At 32.5% G+C, this 16,057-nt stretch overlaps 1 protein-coding gene and 1 long non-coding RNA gene across 8 annotated transcripts in view; one reads left to right on the top strand and one right to left on the bottom strand.

Annotated features, from left to right (window-relative positions):
* WDPCP (WD repeat containing planar cell polarity effector) overlaps positions 1-16,057 on the top strand; it is a 363,046-nt gene that overhangs the window by 238,655 nt on the left and 108,334 nt on the right. For all 6 annotated transcript variants that reach the window (XM_031950554.1, XM_023494917.2, XM_031950549.1 and 3 more), the window contains one exon: positions 14,889-14,991. In XM_031950554.1, coding sequence (XP_031806414.1) covers positions 14,889-14,991 — 103 coding nt within the window. The remainder of the gene's footprint in view (positions 1-14,888; positions 14,992-16,057) is intronic.
* LOC116421379 overlaps positions 1-16,057 on the bottom strand; it is a 130,256-nt gene that overhangs the window by 88,673 nt on the left and 25,526 nt on the right. The window lies entirely within an intron of this gene.

Here is a 16,057-nt window from a genome sequence, read left to right as displayed (position 1 = left end):
AATATTTCAATCCACCTTTCCTAGATTAAACCATCCCATCTAATGAGGAAAATAATGAAAAAATATCCTATATATTGATCACATCTGACAATGCATACAATCTTCTATCCTAGTAGACCTCCATGCCATTAGAAGGAAGTATATTTCATTTATTTCTTCTTTGGATTTCATTATGTTTGGTTTGCCACTTATTTGCCATGTTTCATTTTTTAGTTAATTCCAAGTCAACAGGCATTCAATATCTTTCTAGTTTTTTTGCTATCTTGCAGTATTCCTGTGACTATTGTGGTTTATGTTGGACAGTTATTTTTGTCACTGATACCTTTGGGGGGTATATCTAAAATAATGGGATTACTGGACCAAAACAACTTTGAACTTTTGCTGCATGATTCAAAATTGATGTCCAGAATAGTTAAATCATCAACTATAGTAGAGTTCTACCAATAATTCATTATTATCTCTGTTTTACCCCAGTCTCTCATGAGATCAACTAGCATTTATTAAGCACCTGTTATTTGCCAGGAATATGCTATAGATACAAAGAAAGGCAAAGATGGTCTTTGCTCTTATGGAGCTCACAGTCTGTTAGACTGTGAAAACAACATCCAAACAAGTATGTACAACCAAGTTTCAGGGCAAACTGGAAATTATCAACAAAAAGAAGTTCCTAGAATTAAGAGTGATTAGGAAAAGTTTTAAGCCTGGAGGACTAGAAGGATAATGGTACCCTCAATTAATAGTTAGAAAGAAGGAAGAATTTAAGGGAGAAAATAATGAGTTCAGTTTTGGATATGTTAAGTTTGAGATATCTGTAAGACATCTAGTTGTAGATGTTTGATAAGTAGTCGGAAGTATGAGACCGGAAGGCAGCAGAGGTTTGGACTATAATAAAATTTGATAAAGGGAAAACAAATTCAGCAATCATAAATATGAATGTGGGATAAAATCATTCATTAAATGAACAGAATAGATTAGAAGGGAAAACAATAATTTGTTGAATACAAGAAACACACTTCAAAATTTGTCATATGTAGTTAATGGAAGGCTGGAGCAGAATTTATTATGCCTCAGCTGAAGGCATAGGCAGAGAGGATATCCCTACAAAATTTGCCAAAGACACAAATGTGGAATGAATGGCTAACTTATGAGGTGAGAGTTTAAGATCCAAAATGATCTCAATAGATAAAACCACTGATTTAAATATAATAAGATGAAATTTAATAGGGGTAAATATAGTCTTATATTTGATTTAACAAAGTCGATTTTATAGTATAAGATAGATGAGGTATGGTTAGATGGTAGTTTATCTAAAATGATCCCAGGGTTTAAGTAAACTGGAGTTTTTTTTTTTTATTTAATAGCCTTTTATTTACAGGATATATATATATATATATGGGTAACTTTACAGCATTAACAATTGCCAAACCTCTTGTTCCAATTTTTCACCTCTTACCCCCCCCACCCCCTCCCCTAAATGGCAGGATGACCAGTAGATTAAACTGGAGTTTCAATATGTCAACAGTGTTGCATAATAGACAAAAAAAGTTAATGTGATCTTGATCTCTATTGAGAGGGGAATTATTTCCAGGAAAAAGTGGTGATAGGCCCATTATATTACATTTTACCTTCATCTCACTACAGCTGGAATCTTGTACTTAATTTTGAGCATAACAATTTTGGGGGGTTTGGTTTTTTTTTTTTTTTTTTTTTTTTTGGAAAAGATATTGGAATGATTTGTCATTTCCTTCTCCAACTCCTGGAAATCAAGACAAGGAAATCAAGGCTCTCACAGCTAGTAAATGTCTGAGGCCAGATTTGAACTCTGAAAAATGAGGCTTCTTGAGTTCAGGCTCAACACTCTTCACTGTGCCACAAACCTCATATATTTTCCCAAATTTGCTGTATTTTTATTTTACTTTAATTTTGCTGTGTTTTGAGTACTGGTGTCTACATAGTTTTCATGGTGTTCATTGCTTTGTTAAAGTCTTTTGGTTTCTATTCTAAACCAATGATTCTCCTGTCATACATATAAGATTTGTAAAGTTATTACATGTGTCTTACTTCACTTCTTTTATTAACCTTTTCAATCACTGTTATAATTTTTATAGCCATACAGACTCATTTCTGGGATTATAATTATTGTTGGCGCAGAATGTTTTTCTTTTCCTGCATATTTCTCATGACATTCTTTTATTATATTGTAATTAGTATAGTGTACTATGAACTTTTTTTTTTGATTGCTCGGCTGTTTAGTATATCTGCTGGTTTTTCAACCAGGAATTCCTTGTTAGGATTTTCTCACTCTCTTCTTGTAATTATTATCGTTTTTTCTTTCTTTAGTACATTTCTAGCTCTTCTGAAGTGATGAAGGGGGAGCTAGCCTTAGATACACTTTTTTTACTCTGCCATCTTGCCACAATATGCCAGAATATTTAATTTAGATAATCTTGGGTTTAAGGCCAGTGCTTCCTAATTTTGCATATTTTATATTCCAATTTTCTTAGTTATATGTTCTTTGTCTTCCTTGAGAAATCTATTGTATTTTTGATTAATGTTCTTTAATAAATAAGATGGGTTTTTGGAGTTTTCTTTTTTCCAAAACATTTGGAAATTTGTTTCTTTATTATAACTTTGAAATTTATAACATATCTATGAATGTTGAATTTTGTATTCTTCCTAGTCATTCCTTTAGTCAAAATTTTGTGGATTCTTTCTGTTTGTAGTTTTTTCTCTTTTTGCTAAGGCTTATACATTTTCTTTGATGATTTCCTAAAATACCATGTTATTAATTTATTTTTTCCTAAGTTTCTCATATATTTGTTCACTTAGTTTTGCATATCTTTCAATTTTTTGGAAATTTCCATAAATTTTTGAGATTGTTTCTCTATTAGTTGATATCTTAATTCTATTTATCTTTTCTACTTTATGTCTGTTGTTTATTAATTTTAATGGTTATATTCAAGAATGTATTTACTTCACTATTTACTTTCTATATTTTTTAAAACATCTTTTTATTCTAATTTATGTTTCTCTAAGGAATTTTTATTTCCTTCAAGCTCTTCTTTTTTGGGGCCTATGATTTTCTTTCCCATGTAAATTACTGCTTACTTACTTTAAATATATGTTTTATCTATTTGAGGATGTCTTGAGATACTTTGGATTATGCATTTTTCTTTTCACATCACTTTTGGTTCTCTATTCTTTATAGACAATCTATTGGGGGATTTTTTTTCTTTGTTTTTTTTTTTTTTTGCAATAGCCTTTTTTCTTTACATTGCTCTATTTTAGTTGTTTTTATTGCCCCTTTTTGGAGAAATATATGAACTTTGGTTCCCTCAGAACCTCTTATTATCTTAAGTCAAAAAAATTCTTATTTCTCAAAATATTACTTTCTGGTGTGGGTTAACCTTAAACTAGCATGCAACCAAGTTTATATAATTGTGGCTGGTAGCCCTCAGCATTTAGTAATTCTCTCCACCAAGATATTAAAAGCTTCCACATGGAAAGAGGAAAGAAAAAAGTTTTTTTTTTTCTTCTTAATCCCAATATTTTTCAAAGATGCATAAAATTAATTTTCCATTTTACAGACTGAAAAACTGTAATCCTATGAAATTTAAAGAATTTTCTTATAAGTAACAAGAGATAATAATAATGCCTGCTTAACGCCAAAGATAATTATTGTATATCAGCAAAAAAAAAAAAAAAAAAAAAATCCAAAGCAAAAAACAAACTCTTCAAAATTTATCATGGTCATTATATAAACAAGGAAATATGGGGCATCCCCAAATTTTGGCAATATAGAGCTTGCTCTCCTTGAAGGAATATTCTTAAGGAGGAATATTCTATTTTTAAAATAATTCAGATTCAAAAAGTCTCTTAGCCAAATTCTGCATATGACTCTGCTAGTATATAATGTTATATCCAACTTTGCACAAAAGTGGCATGATAAATCTAAATTCACACAGACTTAACTGTGAAAGTAAGTATCCTCTTGTACCCAGTCATGCCTCTTTTGAATGTCACAATCCTAAGTCTCCTGACTTTCTGATATTTTCTCTGAGGTTTGGAAACCCCTTAAGTATTTTTTTCCTGTTACCAAACTGACTCTGAGATCCTTCCATCCTGATAGAGTTAAAAGAGGTAAAGCTGATAAATAACTCAAGATAATCTGTGTATGAGCCTTAAAGAAATTTTTTGTCCAATACTTTAAGAAAACTGTCCCTTATAAGAATGGAACTTTTGTCCATTTTATAACTCATGATTCTTTTATCTTTGCATTTCTTTCATAATTTAGGATACCCCTGCCTTTTTATGCCTCAAGAATGAACACAGCACAAGTTAATTTTTCTTTATTCACATTGATAATATCATAACTATAGACAGTAAATATTTACAGGTCTTCTTTTGTATCCAAAATTCACTTAGAACTACTCATTTTTAGTTTCCGCTTCACATTTATAGTCTTATCTATAAACTATGTTACTGGAGATAATGAGTAGATTTGTAATAAAAACCAAACCTCTAAATTGGGATTAGAATCAAATTGTAATGCATGTGGCTCAGTGTAAGGAAGTAAAAAGTTCATTTGATGTTATATTCTCCAAGGTGTTATATTCTCCAAGGAGAGAAGCAATTATGTAATCATAGGTAGAACCTCAAGGCATTGTGCCATTTTGTCTAACACTAAAAATGATTTGAGACTTTAAAAAAATTAATTGTTAATTAACTTGTTAATTTTAACTATTTCCAGTCAGTGTTCTATGCTTTTGAAAATACAGGTAATACCCTACTTGCGCCATCTGAATAAAATGTTAAATGTGGCACCAAGCTCTAGTCACTGAAAATGCCATACCCTTGGTACACTGAATGGATCACCCCCTCTGGACTTGTGTTGGATGGCAGGAGGGTGGGTCTGCCTCTTGGACAACTCTCCTTCTGGCAGCCTCAGGTTACTTAACCACTGGCATAATGCCTATTGGAAGGCCATCTGTGCTTTCTGATAGTGCTGTAGAAAGGCCCACTGCTGCTGTTGTTCAGCCATCTGTGCCTTCCCCTGGCATGATTTGAGTAGGGTGCCTTACATCTGCCGCTCCTAGGTACTTGATTGCTGAGCAAGAAAGTGCAGAACTGTTTCCCTAGCTCTTTTTTATATTAAAAAGAGTTTTGCATCATTCATCTTAAGGAAATAGACTAACCACTCACCTCGAACGTTAGCAATGCGATTTTAAATATCAGTGGAATATTCTTTGTTTTAATTCTAAACATAAAGAAAAATGTGTGTACTTACAAAATAACTCTCCAGTTTTTGAATTCTTCCAAATATCTTCTACATTTGGTCTTCTTTAAACAGAATGAAGTGGAACCATTTTGACTGCTGCAACTGATCTAATGGTATAATTTAAATCTTTCTGATTCCAACCAAATCCAGTAGCATTTATTCTGAGTATAACTGATATAATTCCCTGCTGTATTATATTGGTGTCCTATGACAAGACCATTCAGTTCTATATAACAGTGTGGATCCATACAATGAATATGCACTGAAATCTAAGTGGACAAAAATCTAAATATGACCTACTTAATTTAAATTTCTAATTATTATATTGTATTATGTTCTTTGCATTAAGCAAAGGAGGAGGTTAGGAATAATGTGTGCCTATGTGCCAAAGAGGCATGTAAATTATATGGAAAAGTTTGAAATTCTAGTTCATCTGAAACTAGTAATATAAAAATTTTAATTCAGCTCACTCATATTTCATACCTTAAAAAAAGCTTTCATTTTACTAACTCTACCATAGGGAATTCTAAGATGTTTTATACCAAATATAACATATAGTCCAAATTAATGTTACTCTTGGATAAGAGTATACATTGAAGGTTATTTGTTCAACAATTCTGTAGTAAGTCAGCATTTTAAATGAAACTTCTAACTTGTCATAGTTTTCAAATAACTATGAAAAGACCTAAAATTCTTTTAAATTATGAAAGTATGAATTTTGAAAATTACTTTTAAAGAAACAATTAATGATATGTATATTTACTTTGACCCAATGATCCTGATATTGGGCATGTACCACAAGGCTGCCAAAGACAGGGGAAAAAATCCAATCAATATACACCAAAATATTCATAATAGCATACTTTATGGTAGCAAAAAAAAAAAAAAAAACCCTAAAAAAGAAGCCATTGGGGGAAAATGGCTGAAAAAACTATGGTTCATGAATGAAACAAATATAAGAAACTGAGGGAAACATAGGAAGATTTTTATGAACTGATGAAGACTGAAATAAACAGAACCAAAAGAACAACAGATGGGGGATTTCAACAATGTAAATGAAGAGATTTCTAACAGGAAGCAAACTGTGGGTTACTGAAAAGCCGATGAATGTTTTACAAAATGAATAGGTAGGAATGTTGTTGTTTAGATGCTTTTCAGTCTTGTTTGACTCTTTATGACTCTATTAGGGATTTTCTTGACAGAGATATGAGAGTGTTTTGCCATTTCCTTCACTCATTTTACTAATGAGGAACTGAGGCAGAGTTAAGTGACTTGCCCAGAATCACATATGTAGAAAGGTGTTTAAGACCGGATTGGAACTCAGGAAGTTGATTCTTCCTGATTCCAAGCTCTATGCTCTCCTAGATGTCTAGATAGGTAGGATACCATGGACTTCTACAGTGCGAGTTGGTACTGTAAGAATAGTAATGAACAACAACAACAAAAAGGGATTGGGGTTGTGATTGTGTGTTGTTTAGAGGAAAATCAAGTAAAGGAAAAGACAACTTCTTTTAGTAGATGGGATGATGATAACTGACAAGAGAGAGAATACTGGACTGCCCAGTCTAGATTCTTATATTTCTGCTGAGGAGAATGACCTTTAGACTGAAAAAGACAAACAAAAATGGCTAATAGGTAGTTGTTACCCAAAATAAGTAAAGTCAATATGAGAGAACCTAGCACCCTTAATGAAAGTCATCCAGGCCAGAAGAACTAGGTCCTGAAAGAATTTTCAGATGTGATTACCAGAATCATATGACCAACAAGATGGTCAAATAGTTGTTTCCTGAAAACTTCCCTACTTCCAGAACTTCAAGAGAAGGAGAATTTGCACCAAATATAAAGGAGTTATGGGTTAATTCACAAAACAAAAAGATAGAATGCCCCTACAAGGCAAAAACCTCATTAACACCAGAAAGTGTTATAATTTGATTCCTAGTTTCTTTCTCGTGCTTTTTCCCTTTTGGTCTGATTTTTCTTCTACATTTCAAATATAGAAATATATTTAAAAGGATTGCAAATGTTTATCCTATATCAGATAGCTTGCTGTCTTGGGAAGAGAGGCAGTAAAGAAAAGAGGGGAACAAATTTGGAACACAAAATCTTACAAAAATGAATGCTGAGAACTATCTTTATATGTATTTGGAGAAATAAAATACTTTGAGAGGGGAGAAAAAGAAAAATGAGGGGAACATATAGAAATAAATTATGTGAATAATCCAAAAAAAAAAGAGAAGTAATCCACTTATCTTAGGAAAAACATTTTATTCTGTGGAATTTAAACCAAACATATCTGCAGATAGAAAGTGAATATATTTGCTTATACTTGTATTCCTGATACACAGCACAATACCTGGTACTTTGTAAGTGCTTAAACATGTTTGTTGACTTAATAAATGCTTTTTGAGTCTATTTAGAGGTTACTCAGTAGAAAAACCCTGGACCAGAAGACTCTTATATCCTGGTCTATGAAGAGACTAAAACTTGCCAAAAATACAGTGTTATAGATCTACAAATCTTTGGGAAGAGGAGAAACTAAAGAGTGAGTTGATTCCTTATAAGCAATAATAAGGGAAGAAGAGAAGAGCTAAAAGACCTAAAAGTCAATACAGAAAACTTAAATAAAAATCTATGTCACAAGCAGATAAATTAATATGGAATATTATAGAAACAGAAGGAAGAGTGAGTAAAACTCAGAGAAATCAATGGCTATGGAATAAATATTGTAATATAGAGGAAATGGATTAATATTATTTGAGGAATGTGAGAATCCTGATGATTTCTGAGAGATTATGGATCAACTTCAAGGAATTCTAAAGTGGCTCCAAAGAGAAATAAAACTATTAACAAAACGAATTAGGAATAAATTTAGATCAGGAATTAAAGATTTTCATAAAGAATTTAAAAAACACAAGTAGTAAAGTAGAAAAATCTCAGTATATAAAGGAGAAGCTTTCCAAAACAGTAAATGTTCTGAGAGAAAGAATAAAAGACTTAGAAAATAGAAACACAGAAATGGAGGAAATTTGGCAGAATGAAAACAAAAAGCAATGACATTAAAAGAACACAAATTCAAAATCTGACCTTGAAGAAAAGAAGCACGTATATCGTTTAAAGATTATGATATCTCTGAAATACATAAATCAAAAATTCTGACTACCAAAATACAGAAAATAATACAAGAAAACTTCAGAATTTCAGAATACAGACAAGAAATCATTAATCAATCAAATCCACAGTGCATTTGTGGGGTGGAGGTGGGGTGGAGGTATGGGAGTGAGAAGTTTAGAGTATATAGCAGGTAATGGTCAGATATGACAATTTCAATAAAATTAAAGAAATTTTGCAAGCAACCAAGAGAAGGATTTTTGAATATGAAAGAAATGCTATTTGAATACTACAGGATTATTTTATATTGATGAGAAAAATTACAGGAGAGGTAGCAGTAAAAAGTAAAAGCACTCAAACTACAAATGAAATTATATATCCTTCAAACTTGAAAGTAATAATCAATGAAAAGAATAGACATGCAATAAAACTGAAAAAAAATCTTTAAGGGGAGAGGGAAAGACGAACAGAATATTGGGTTTATTTTAAAAAAAAACCTTCTCAAGAGAAATACAATAAAGGTAAATTTGTACAATTATCACACAAAAAAAAAAAAGGAGAGAGAGAGAAAGACAGAAGAGGGAAGGGAGAAAAAGAAGGGGAGAAAGGAGAGGAAGGTGGAGATGGAGAAAGATCAAGGGACAAAAAGGACTTAAGACACTAAAAACACTAAAAATTTAAAGGTTATTTAGAGAACTAGGAGAAGGGAAAGTAGAAGACAAATATTCCATGAATCCATCTAAGTACCTGACCCTCCAAGTGAATTAGTGTGTTTTATGGGAGAAAATAAGTGGAAAGTTAAATAAATGGAGTACAAGAGATAAAGGAGTATATGGGATATACCCCTCCCAAATACTTATGTAAAAAAAAAATTCCATTAGTCCCTTAACATAGGATGGGAGAGTCCTATAGAAGAATAAGATAAAATTAGTTGGGGAAGAGGAAAAACAGACTGGAAAAGAAGTGAGGGGTTGCCCAATAAGGGGGAAACTAAGGGTACAACTAAAGAACATTCCCATGGGAAAAGAGATATACATCTGTTAAAAGAGTGAGTAGCCTTAGGTTTCTTTTGTGTTTCTGCTCATTAGGAAACCACTTTCTCTGGAAAGGGAACAGACATATCCCATCTCTGGAGAGGAGAGGGCAAATATATGTGTTCTTAAGGGAAGCCAGCACCCAGAGTGGTCAGGAGAGCACCAAACTAGAAAATAGAGCAACATAGCTTTGATAACTGAGAGTGACAGAGAATAAAACAACAGACCAATTCCCTTAATGAATATGGATGCAAAAATTTTAAATTGAGTATGAACAAGGAGATTACAGCAATATACAGCAAAGATCATACTCTATGACCAGGTGGAATTTATAACAAGAATGTAAGGCTTTATACCAAGAAGGAAAACTATAAGCATAATTGATTATATCCACAATAAAAACAACAAAAAAGTATGATTATATCAATAGATGCAGAAAAGGCTTTTGACAAAATACAACACTCATTTCTATAAAAATAAAAAAGCAACACTAGGAAACATAGGAATCAATGGAACCATTATTTATTTTTCTCAATAGTATTTATTTTTCCAAGTATATATAGTTTTCAACGTTAATTTTTGTAAGACTTTATGTCCCAAATTTTTCTCCCTCACTCCCTCACCTCCCCCTCACCAAAACAACAAGCAATCTGCTATAGATTAAGAGATTAGCAATCTTTTAAACATATTTACATATTTGTCATGTGCAAAAAAAATATCAGATCAAAGCTGGAAAAACCAAGAGAAAGAAAACAAACAAATAAAAAAATGAAAATGCTATGTTTCAATCCACATTTAGTCTCCATAGTTCTTTTGCTAGTGGATGGCATTTTCCATCTCAAATCTATTGGAACTGCCTGGAATCACCATACTGTCAAAAAGAGCCAGGTCCATCACAACTGATCATTATATAATCTTACTGTTTCTGTGGTGTACAATGTTCTCCTGGTTCTGCTCACTTCACTCAGCATCAGTTCATGTAAGTCTTTTCAGGTTTTTATGAAATCCACATGCTCATCATTTCTCATAGAACAATAATATTCCATTATATTCCATTACATTCAGCCATTCTCCATCTGATGGGCATCCTTTCAATTTCCAATTCTTTGCCATTACAAAAAGAGCTGCCACAAACACTTTTAAACATGTGGGTCCTTTTCCTTTTTTATGATCTCTTTGGGATAAAGATCTAATACTGACATTGCTGGAACAAAGAGTATGCATGGTTTTATAGCTCTTTGGGCATGATTCTTAAAAATGATAATATATATCTAAAGCCAAGAGCAAATGCATTTGCTGTCATGGGAATAAAGTTGAAAACTTCCCAATAAGATCAGGGTGTAGTAAAAGTGTACATTATCACCACTATTATTCAGTATTGTACTAAAAAGACTAGATCGTGGCTGGGACTATATTTTCAGATTTGTCATATTTGGGGGTGGGGCCATTGCTTAGTTTTGCTGAGCTACCTTTTTAAAACCCTTTTAAATTCTTTGTTACAAGGAATGACTCTCAGTTGGTGTGGAGGAAAGGATGTGTTCAGAAATGAAGGTGTAGTAGCAGAGATAGCTCAGCTCTACCCTGTGAGAGAGCTTTATAAAAGTCTGTATAAATCAAGAGAAAGGAGTGTGATTTGAATATGGTGTGGGGTCAGGGGGAGAGTGAATGACACTAAACTTTTCTTCCATGTGAACTGATCAAAGATCCTCAGCGTTGGATAGGAAAGGGGAGAAGAAAGTGGAGAATAAAGAGGGAGAATAGATTTAAAAGAGGGTAATTAGTTTGAAGCAAAACAAACTCTTAATGTAGAAATTTATTTATAGAAACTTTTTTGTGTTCAGTGGCAAAAAAGTGTAACTGAATAGATGCCCTCCAATTGGAAAATAACTGAACAAATTATAGTATATGGTGTACTAATGTGATGGAAATGCTGTTGGGCTGTAAGAAATGACCTTTCAAAGAAACTTGGGAAATCTTGTATGAACTAATGCAGAATGAAATAAACAGAAGCAGGAGAAGAATTCATACAGTATCAATAATGTTATAAAGACAAACAATTTTGAAAAATTTAGGAACTCTGATCTGCTATCTACTTTCTAACAGAGGTGGACATGGCCATGTCCATATGGATATGAATATGGGCATGGCCAATTCAATAATGTTTTACTTGGGAAACACACACACACATATTTTTTGTTTACACAAGTTTTGAGTCTCCAATATTCAAATTCTCTGACTCTTTGACCACTCTACCTCAATGCATACAAAACTTCTATTATATTATCTCTCTATATAAATCCAACTTGAGCATAATATATTATTTTTCTGAGAATATTGCTTAGTTTCTTTACTCAAAAGATTTTGTCAGATTTTGTCATTATTCATTAGCGAATGTTTTCAATAAATATATACATATATATCAGCTTTGTCTCTCCTTGGTTTGAATATCAAGATCAAATTACAATATGGGCCACTAGGTGATACAATAACATATGTGCTAGGCTTGAAGTCAGGAAGAAGAGTTCAAATCCAGCTTCAGATATGCACTAGAATGTGTATCTGATAAGTCATTTAATATTTATTTGCTTTAGTTTCTTTATCTGAAAAATGGGGACAATAATAGCATCTATCTCACTGGGTTTTCTGAGGGTCAAATGAAATAATATTTGTAAAGCATGTAATGCAGTGCCTGGCACATAGTAGGTATTCTATAAATGTTCACTATTAAGTTTTGTATCAATAAGGTTTTTGTAGCCTTCCTTTTGTCTCTCTTTTTAAAAAAGTCATACCTTAAATATTAATTGTCCTTTATATATTTGATGTTAATTTATTTGTAAATCCATCTAGCACAGAGATTTTTTTTCCCTTTGGTAGTTCATTCATAGTTGGTTATATTTTCTTTTCTGATCCTGAGTTAAATTCTGTTTTTCTTGTTTTGTGAGTTTGGGTATTTCATGTTTTTGTTGATATTCATCTACATATATATATATATATGTAAATATGTATATATACACGTATACATATGAATGTCCAGTAATTCTTTTAATTTCCCCCTCTCTATTTATTATAAGTTCATCTTATTAATTTTTTTATTTCTGTAATTTGCTCAGACTAGCTAATTAAAAAAACATCATTAGACATTTTAAAAATAACCTGCTAGTTTTATTCATTGATTCCCTAGTCTTTTAACTTTCAAGTTTCTCTTTCACCTCTAATTGTCAGTGTTTCTACAAAGTTATCTTGGTTTATAGGATCATAGAATCACACCTAGAGCTGGAAGAAGCCATCTAGAAAGACATGTGACAAAGGGGTAACTCAAATCATCTAGAAGTCCTTTTGCTAGAAGTCTAAAGATGTTTGCCTTAGTTTGGGGTCAGTTTTTCTTCAGCATTCTTTATAGAGTCTGGAATCTTTATCCAGTCTCTCTGTGGCTTCTGCTGACACTGCTATATGTTGTTATGGGAATACTGCTAGGATACAGTGGGAAGATGGGAAATCCTCCACCCCTCTGGAGTTCACTGGAGCCATTTTTTGATAAAAATATGAAGGGAAAAATGGGAAAAGAGGAGGAGCATGAAGAAACTGAGATCAAGACCAAGGCCTAAGCTCTGTACCTTTCCCTTCTATTCATAGTCACCAGTGGAATGTTTCCCATAGCTAGAGCACAATCTCCTTTCCTCAACTTGAACCTCTAAGATTCCTAAGCAGCTTCCTGGATTCATACAGGCTCTATAAAGAGCTAGGTTTTTTCATTCAATATGGAGCACTTCTACTTTATCCACTGACTTTTCCTATCTAGTTTAAAGTCTCTGATTTATTCATAGCTCTAATTTGATTGATTTGATTCTTATGTGTTCTCACCTGAGAATGCATTAGAGCTCAGTGGGATGGATTTTGACCTCATTCTTACATTATATATTGCTTTCCTTATGAGCTCTAATTTCTGTTCTTATTTAATCTATATTTTAATTTAATTCTTTGATTGTTGTTCTGGACCATTCTGGAGGTTCTTAAAGTGGTGACATTGCACCCCAAGGGATCTTATGTATTTTCTTGTATTGTTTCACTTTTACCTTCCTTGGAGGATATTAACTCACTTTTCATCTTTAAGATGGCTTTTTTCTTCAATTGACTCCTAATTTCTCCTTTTCTGTTTCTTTTTTTTTTTTTTTTTGCTTTCATTAGTTGAAAAGGGATTGCAAGTGGGAAAAGTTTGTCTTGATCTAGATACTAAATTCATTGAGGAAGAAAGGAAAATGTGCTGAGGGTTGATAGAAGACAGGCACCAGTATAATTCAAATAGCCTGAACTGCAAAAGAAGAGAGCTGATAGAGTAGTGACTGTAAAGCTAGAGTCTGGAAGTAAAAGTGGAGAGCAAAAAGCTCTACTGCTACAACCAGTAGATTAGGCAATATGAATGGAAGGGCAACTAGTACTAGAAAGATTGGCCATAGATGCATCATGATAGAGTCAGATCTCAGGGTGTACTAAAAGATGGGAAGGTTTTATGATGAAAGACATCATTCTAGACAGGCATTCCAGAAATGCCTGGACAGTGAAAGGTGTAGATACAGGTGGAATGGGACATGGTTATTGAGGAGGGAGAGAAGTCATGTGTGGGGTGGGGAATGAGGTTTGTACTTTGGTAACTGGAATTTCAAAATCACTGAGATGGGAAAAAAGCATCAGAGTATGGGAGTATGTTAAACTTTGAGAAGTAAATCCAGGTAGAGTATCAGTGATGGGGGAAAAGTCTACTCAGGGAGACTGGCGATTAGCCAGCTTGACTAGTTTGTGTATGTATGTGTGTATGTGTGTGTGTATACACATTTTATTCTGTCCCCAGATCACCTTTTGGTAGATATCAGAAATGAATGTCTAGATTAATGGATATAGAAGTCAGAAGAATATGATTTCCAGTAATTAGACCTTTCCAACAAAGGAACAGAATGTCTATTTAAAGAATGGGCTTCCTGACACTGGAAGTGTTCAAGTTAGAAGCTGAGTGAACACACACCAGAGATGATATAAATTGGATATGAGGCTAAACTAGATAATCATGAAGATTCCTTCCAACTTTTCAGTTTTATCATTTAATATTATATACCATTCCATCAAAAAATCATTTTCAGATGATAAGAACTTCCCAAAGAAATCAGTCTAATTAAATATTTGATTTCTTGATAAATGTATATATTGAAAATATTTGATTATTTTCCCCTCAGAAGTCTGAAATAAATTATTAAAATAACTGTTTTTTTCTCTAATTAATATATCTGATGACTATAGTTGAAAGAGCCAAAAAAAACATTGCACTGAAAAAGAAAATTGAGGAAAAAATATAACAATACAATCATACATCCTTCTGTTCTATAGCCTAAACAAGTTTTTTTTTTCCTTTTCAAATCTTTTGTTATCTACTCAAGATTCATTTTAAATTAATCTTTTATTTTGCTTTATTCCTAAAGGACATCCATTACTTTGCAATAGATAAGGGTGAACTGGCGCTAGCTGAAGTGGCAAAGAAACGAGCTAACGACATTGATGCAGAATCAATAACTACTGGAGTTGGTAAGAATTAATACTGTTTAAAAAAAGCCTTTTTTTTGTTTTAATCAATACTTGCTTTGTATTGTTATTATGCCCAGTTTCTAGGATTCTTGGCTACTTTGAATTGGTTTCTTGGTGGGGGGGGGGGGGAAGAAAGCATCTTTATTTAAGTAAAGAATTAAGTTTCTATCTCTAGTACAACCTTGATACAAAAGTTGGAATGGTGCTAATTAATAAGCAATGCCTGTTGCAATAACTGCAGAAAAAAACAAAAAAAAACTTTTATTAATGAAATTTGATAGAGATTGCATATAAACATCAATGGTGTTAATATATATGTTTCCAGTTTGAGTGAATTTTCATTCTAAAGAAAAAAGTGAATGTGACAAGCATTTATTAACATCATCCCCAAAATGAAATTGACTTGCCTTTAAATTTTGACTTTTTTATTATTAAGCATATGCAAACATGAACATTTACAATATTCTGAAATTTTTATATTGAATGAACCATTAATCTTGTTTACACATTTATATGAATTTTTGTTGAAGTATTATGGTTTTTAATATTTGTTTTTTAATTTTGAGTTTCAAATTCTCCCCTTCTTTCACCCCCTCACCCACCCATTGATAAGGCAAGCAATATAACATCCATCACATACGTGGTCATACAAAATATCATATCATAATAGCTTTGTTGCAAAAAGAAAGAAGAAAGAAAGGGGGAAGAAGAAAGGAAGGAATGAAGAAGGGAGGAAAAGAAAGTGAAAATAGGCTTCAACCTGCATCGAATGCTTTAGAACTGTCATGGATCATCATGTTAAACAAAGTAGCTAAGTCTTTCACAATTAATCATCATTATAATATTGTTGTTATTGTGTACGGTGTTCTCTTGATTCTGTTCACTTCTCTTTACATTAATGTAAGTCTATCCAGATTTTTCTGAAATCATCCCCTTTGTCATTTCTTACAGCACAATAGTTTTCCATCACAATCATATCACAACTTGTTCAGCCATTCCCCAATTGATGGGAATCCCCTCAGTTTCCAATTTTTGCCACCACAAAAAGCCACTATACATATTTTTG

The sequence above is a fragment of the Sarcophilus harrisii genome, chromosome 2 (assembly GCF_902635505.1).
Source record: "Sarcophilus harrisii chromosome 2, mSarHar1.11, whole genome shotgun sequence".
Lineage (NCBI taxonomy): Eukaryota > Metazoa > Chordata > Mammalia > Dasyuromorphia > Dasyuridae > Sarcophilus > Sarcophilus harrisii.
This window is presented reverse-complemented; position numbering and strand designations above follow the sequence as displayed.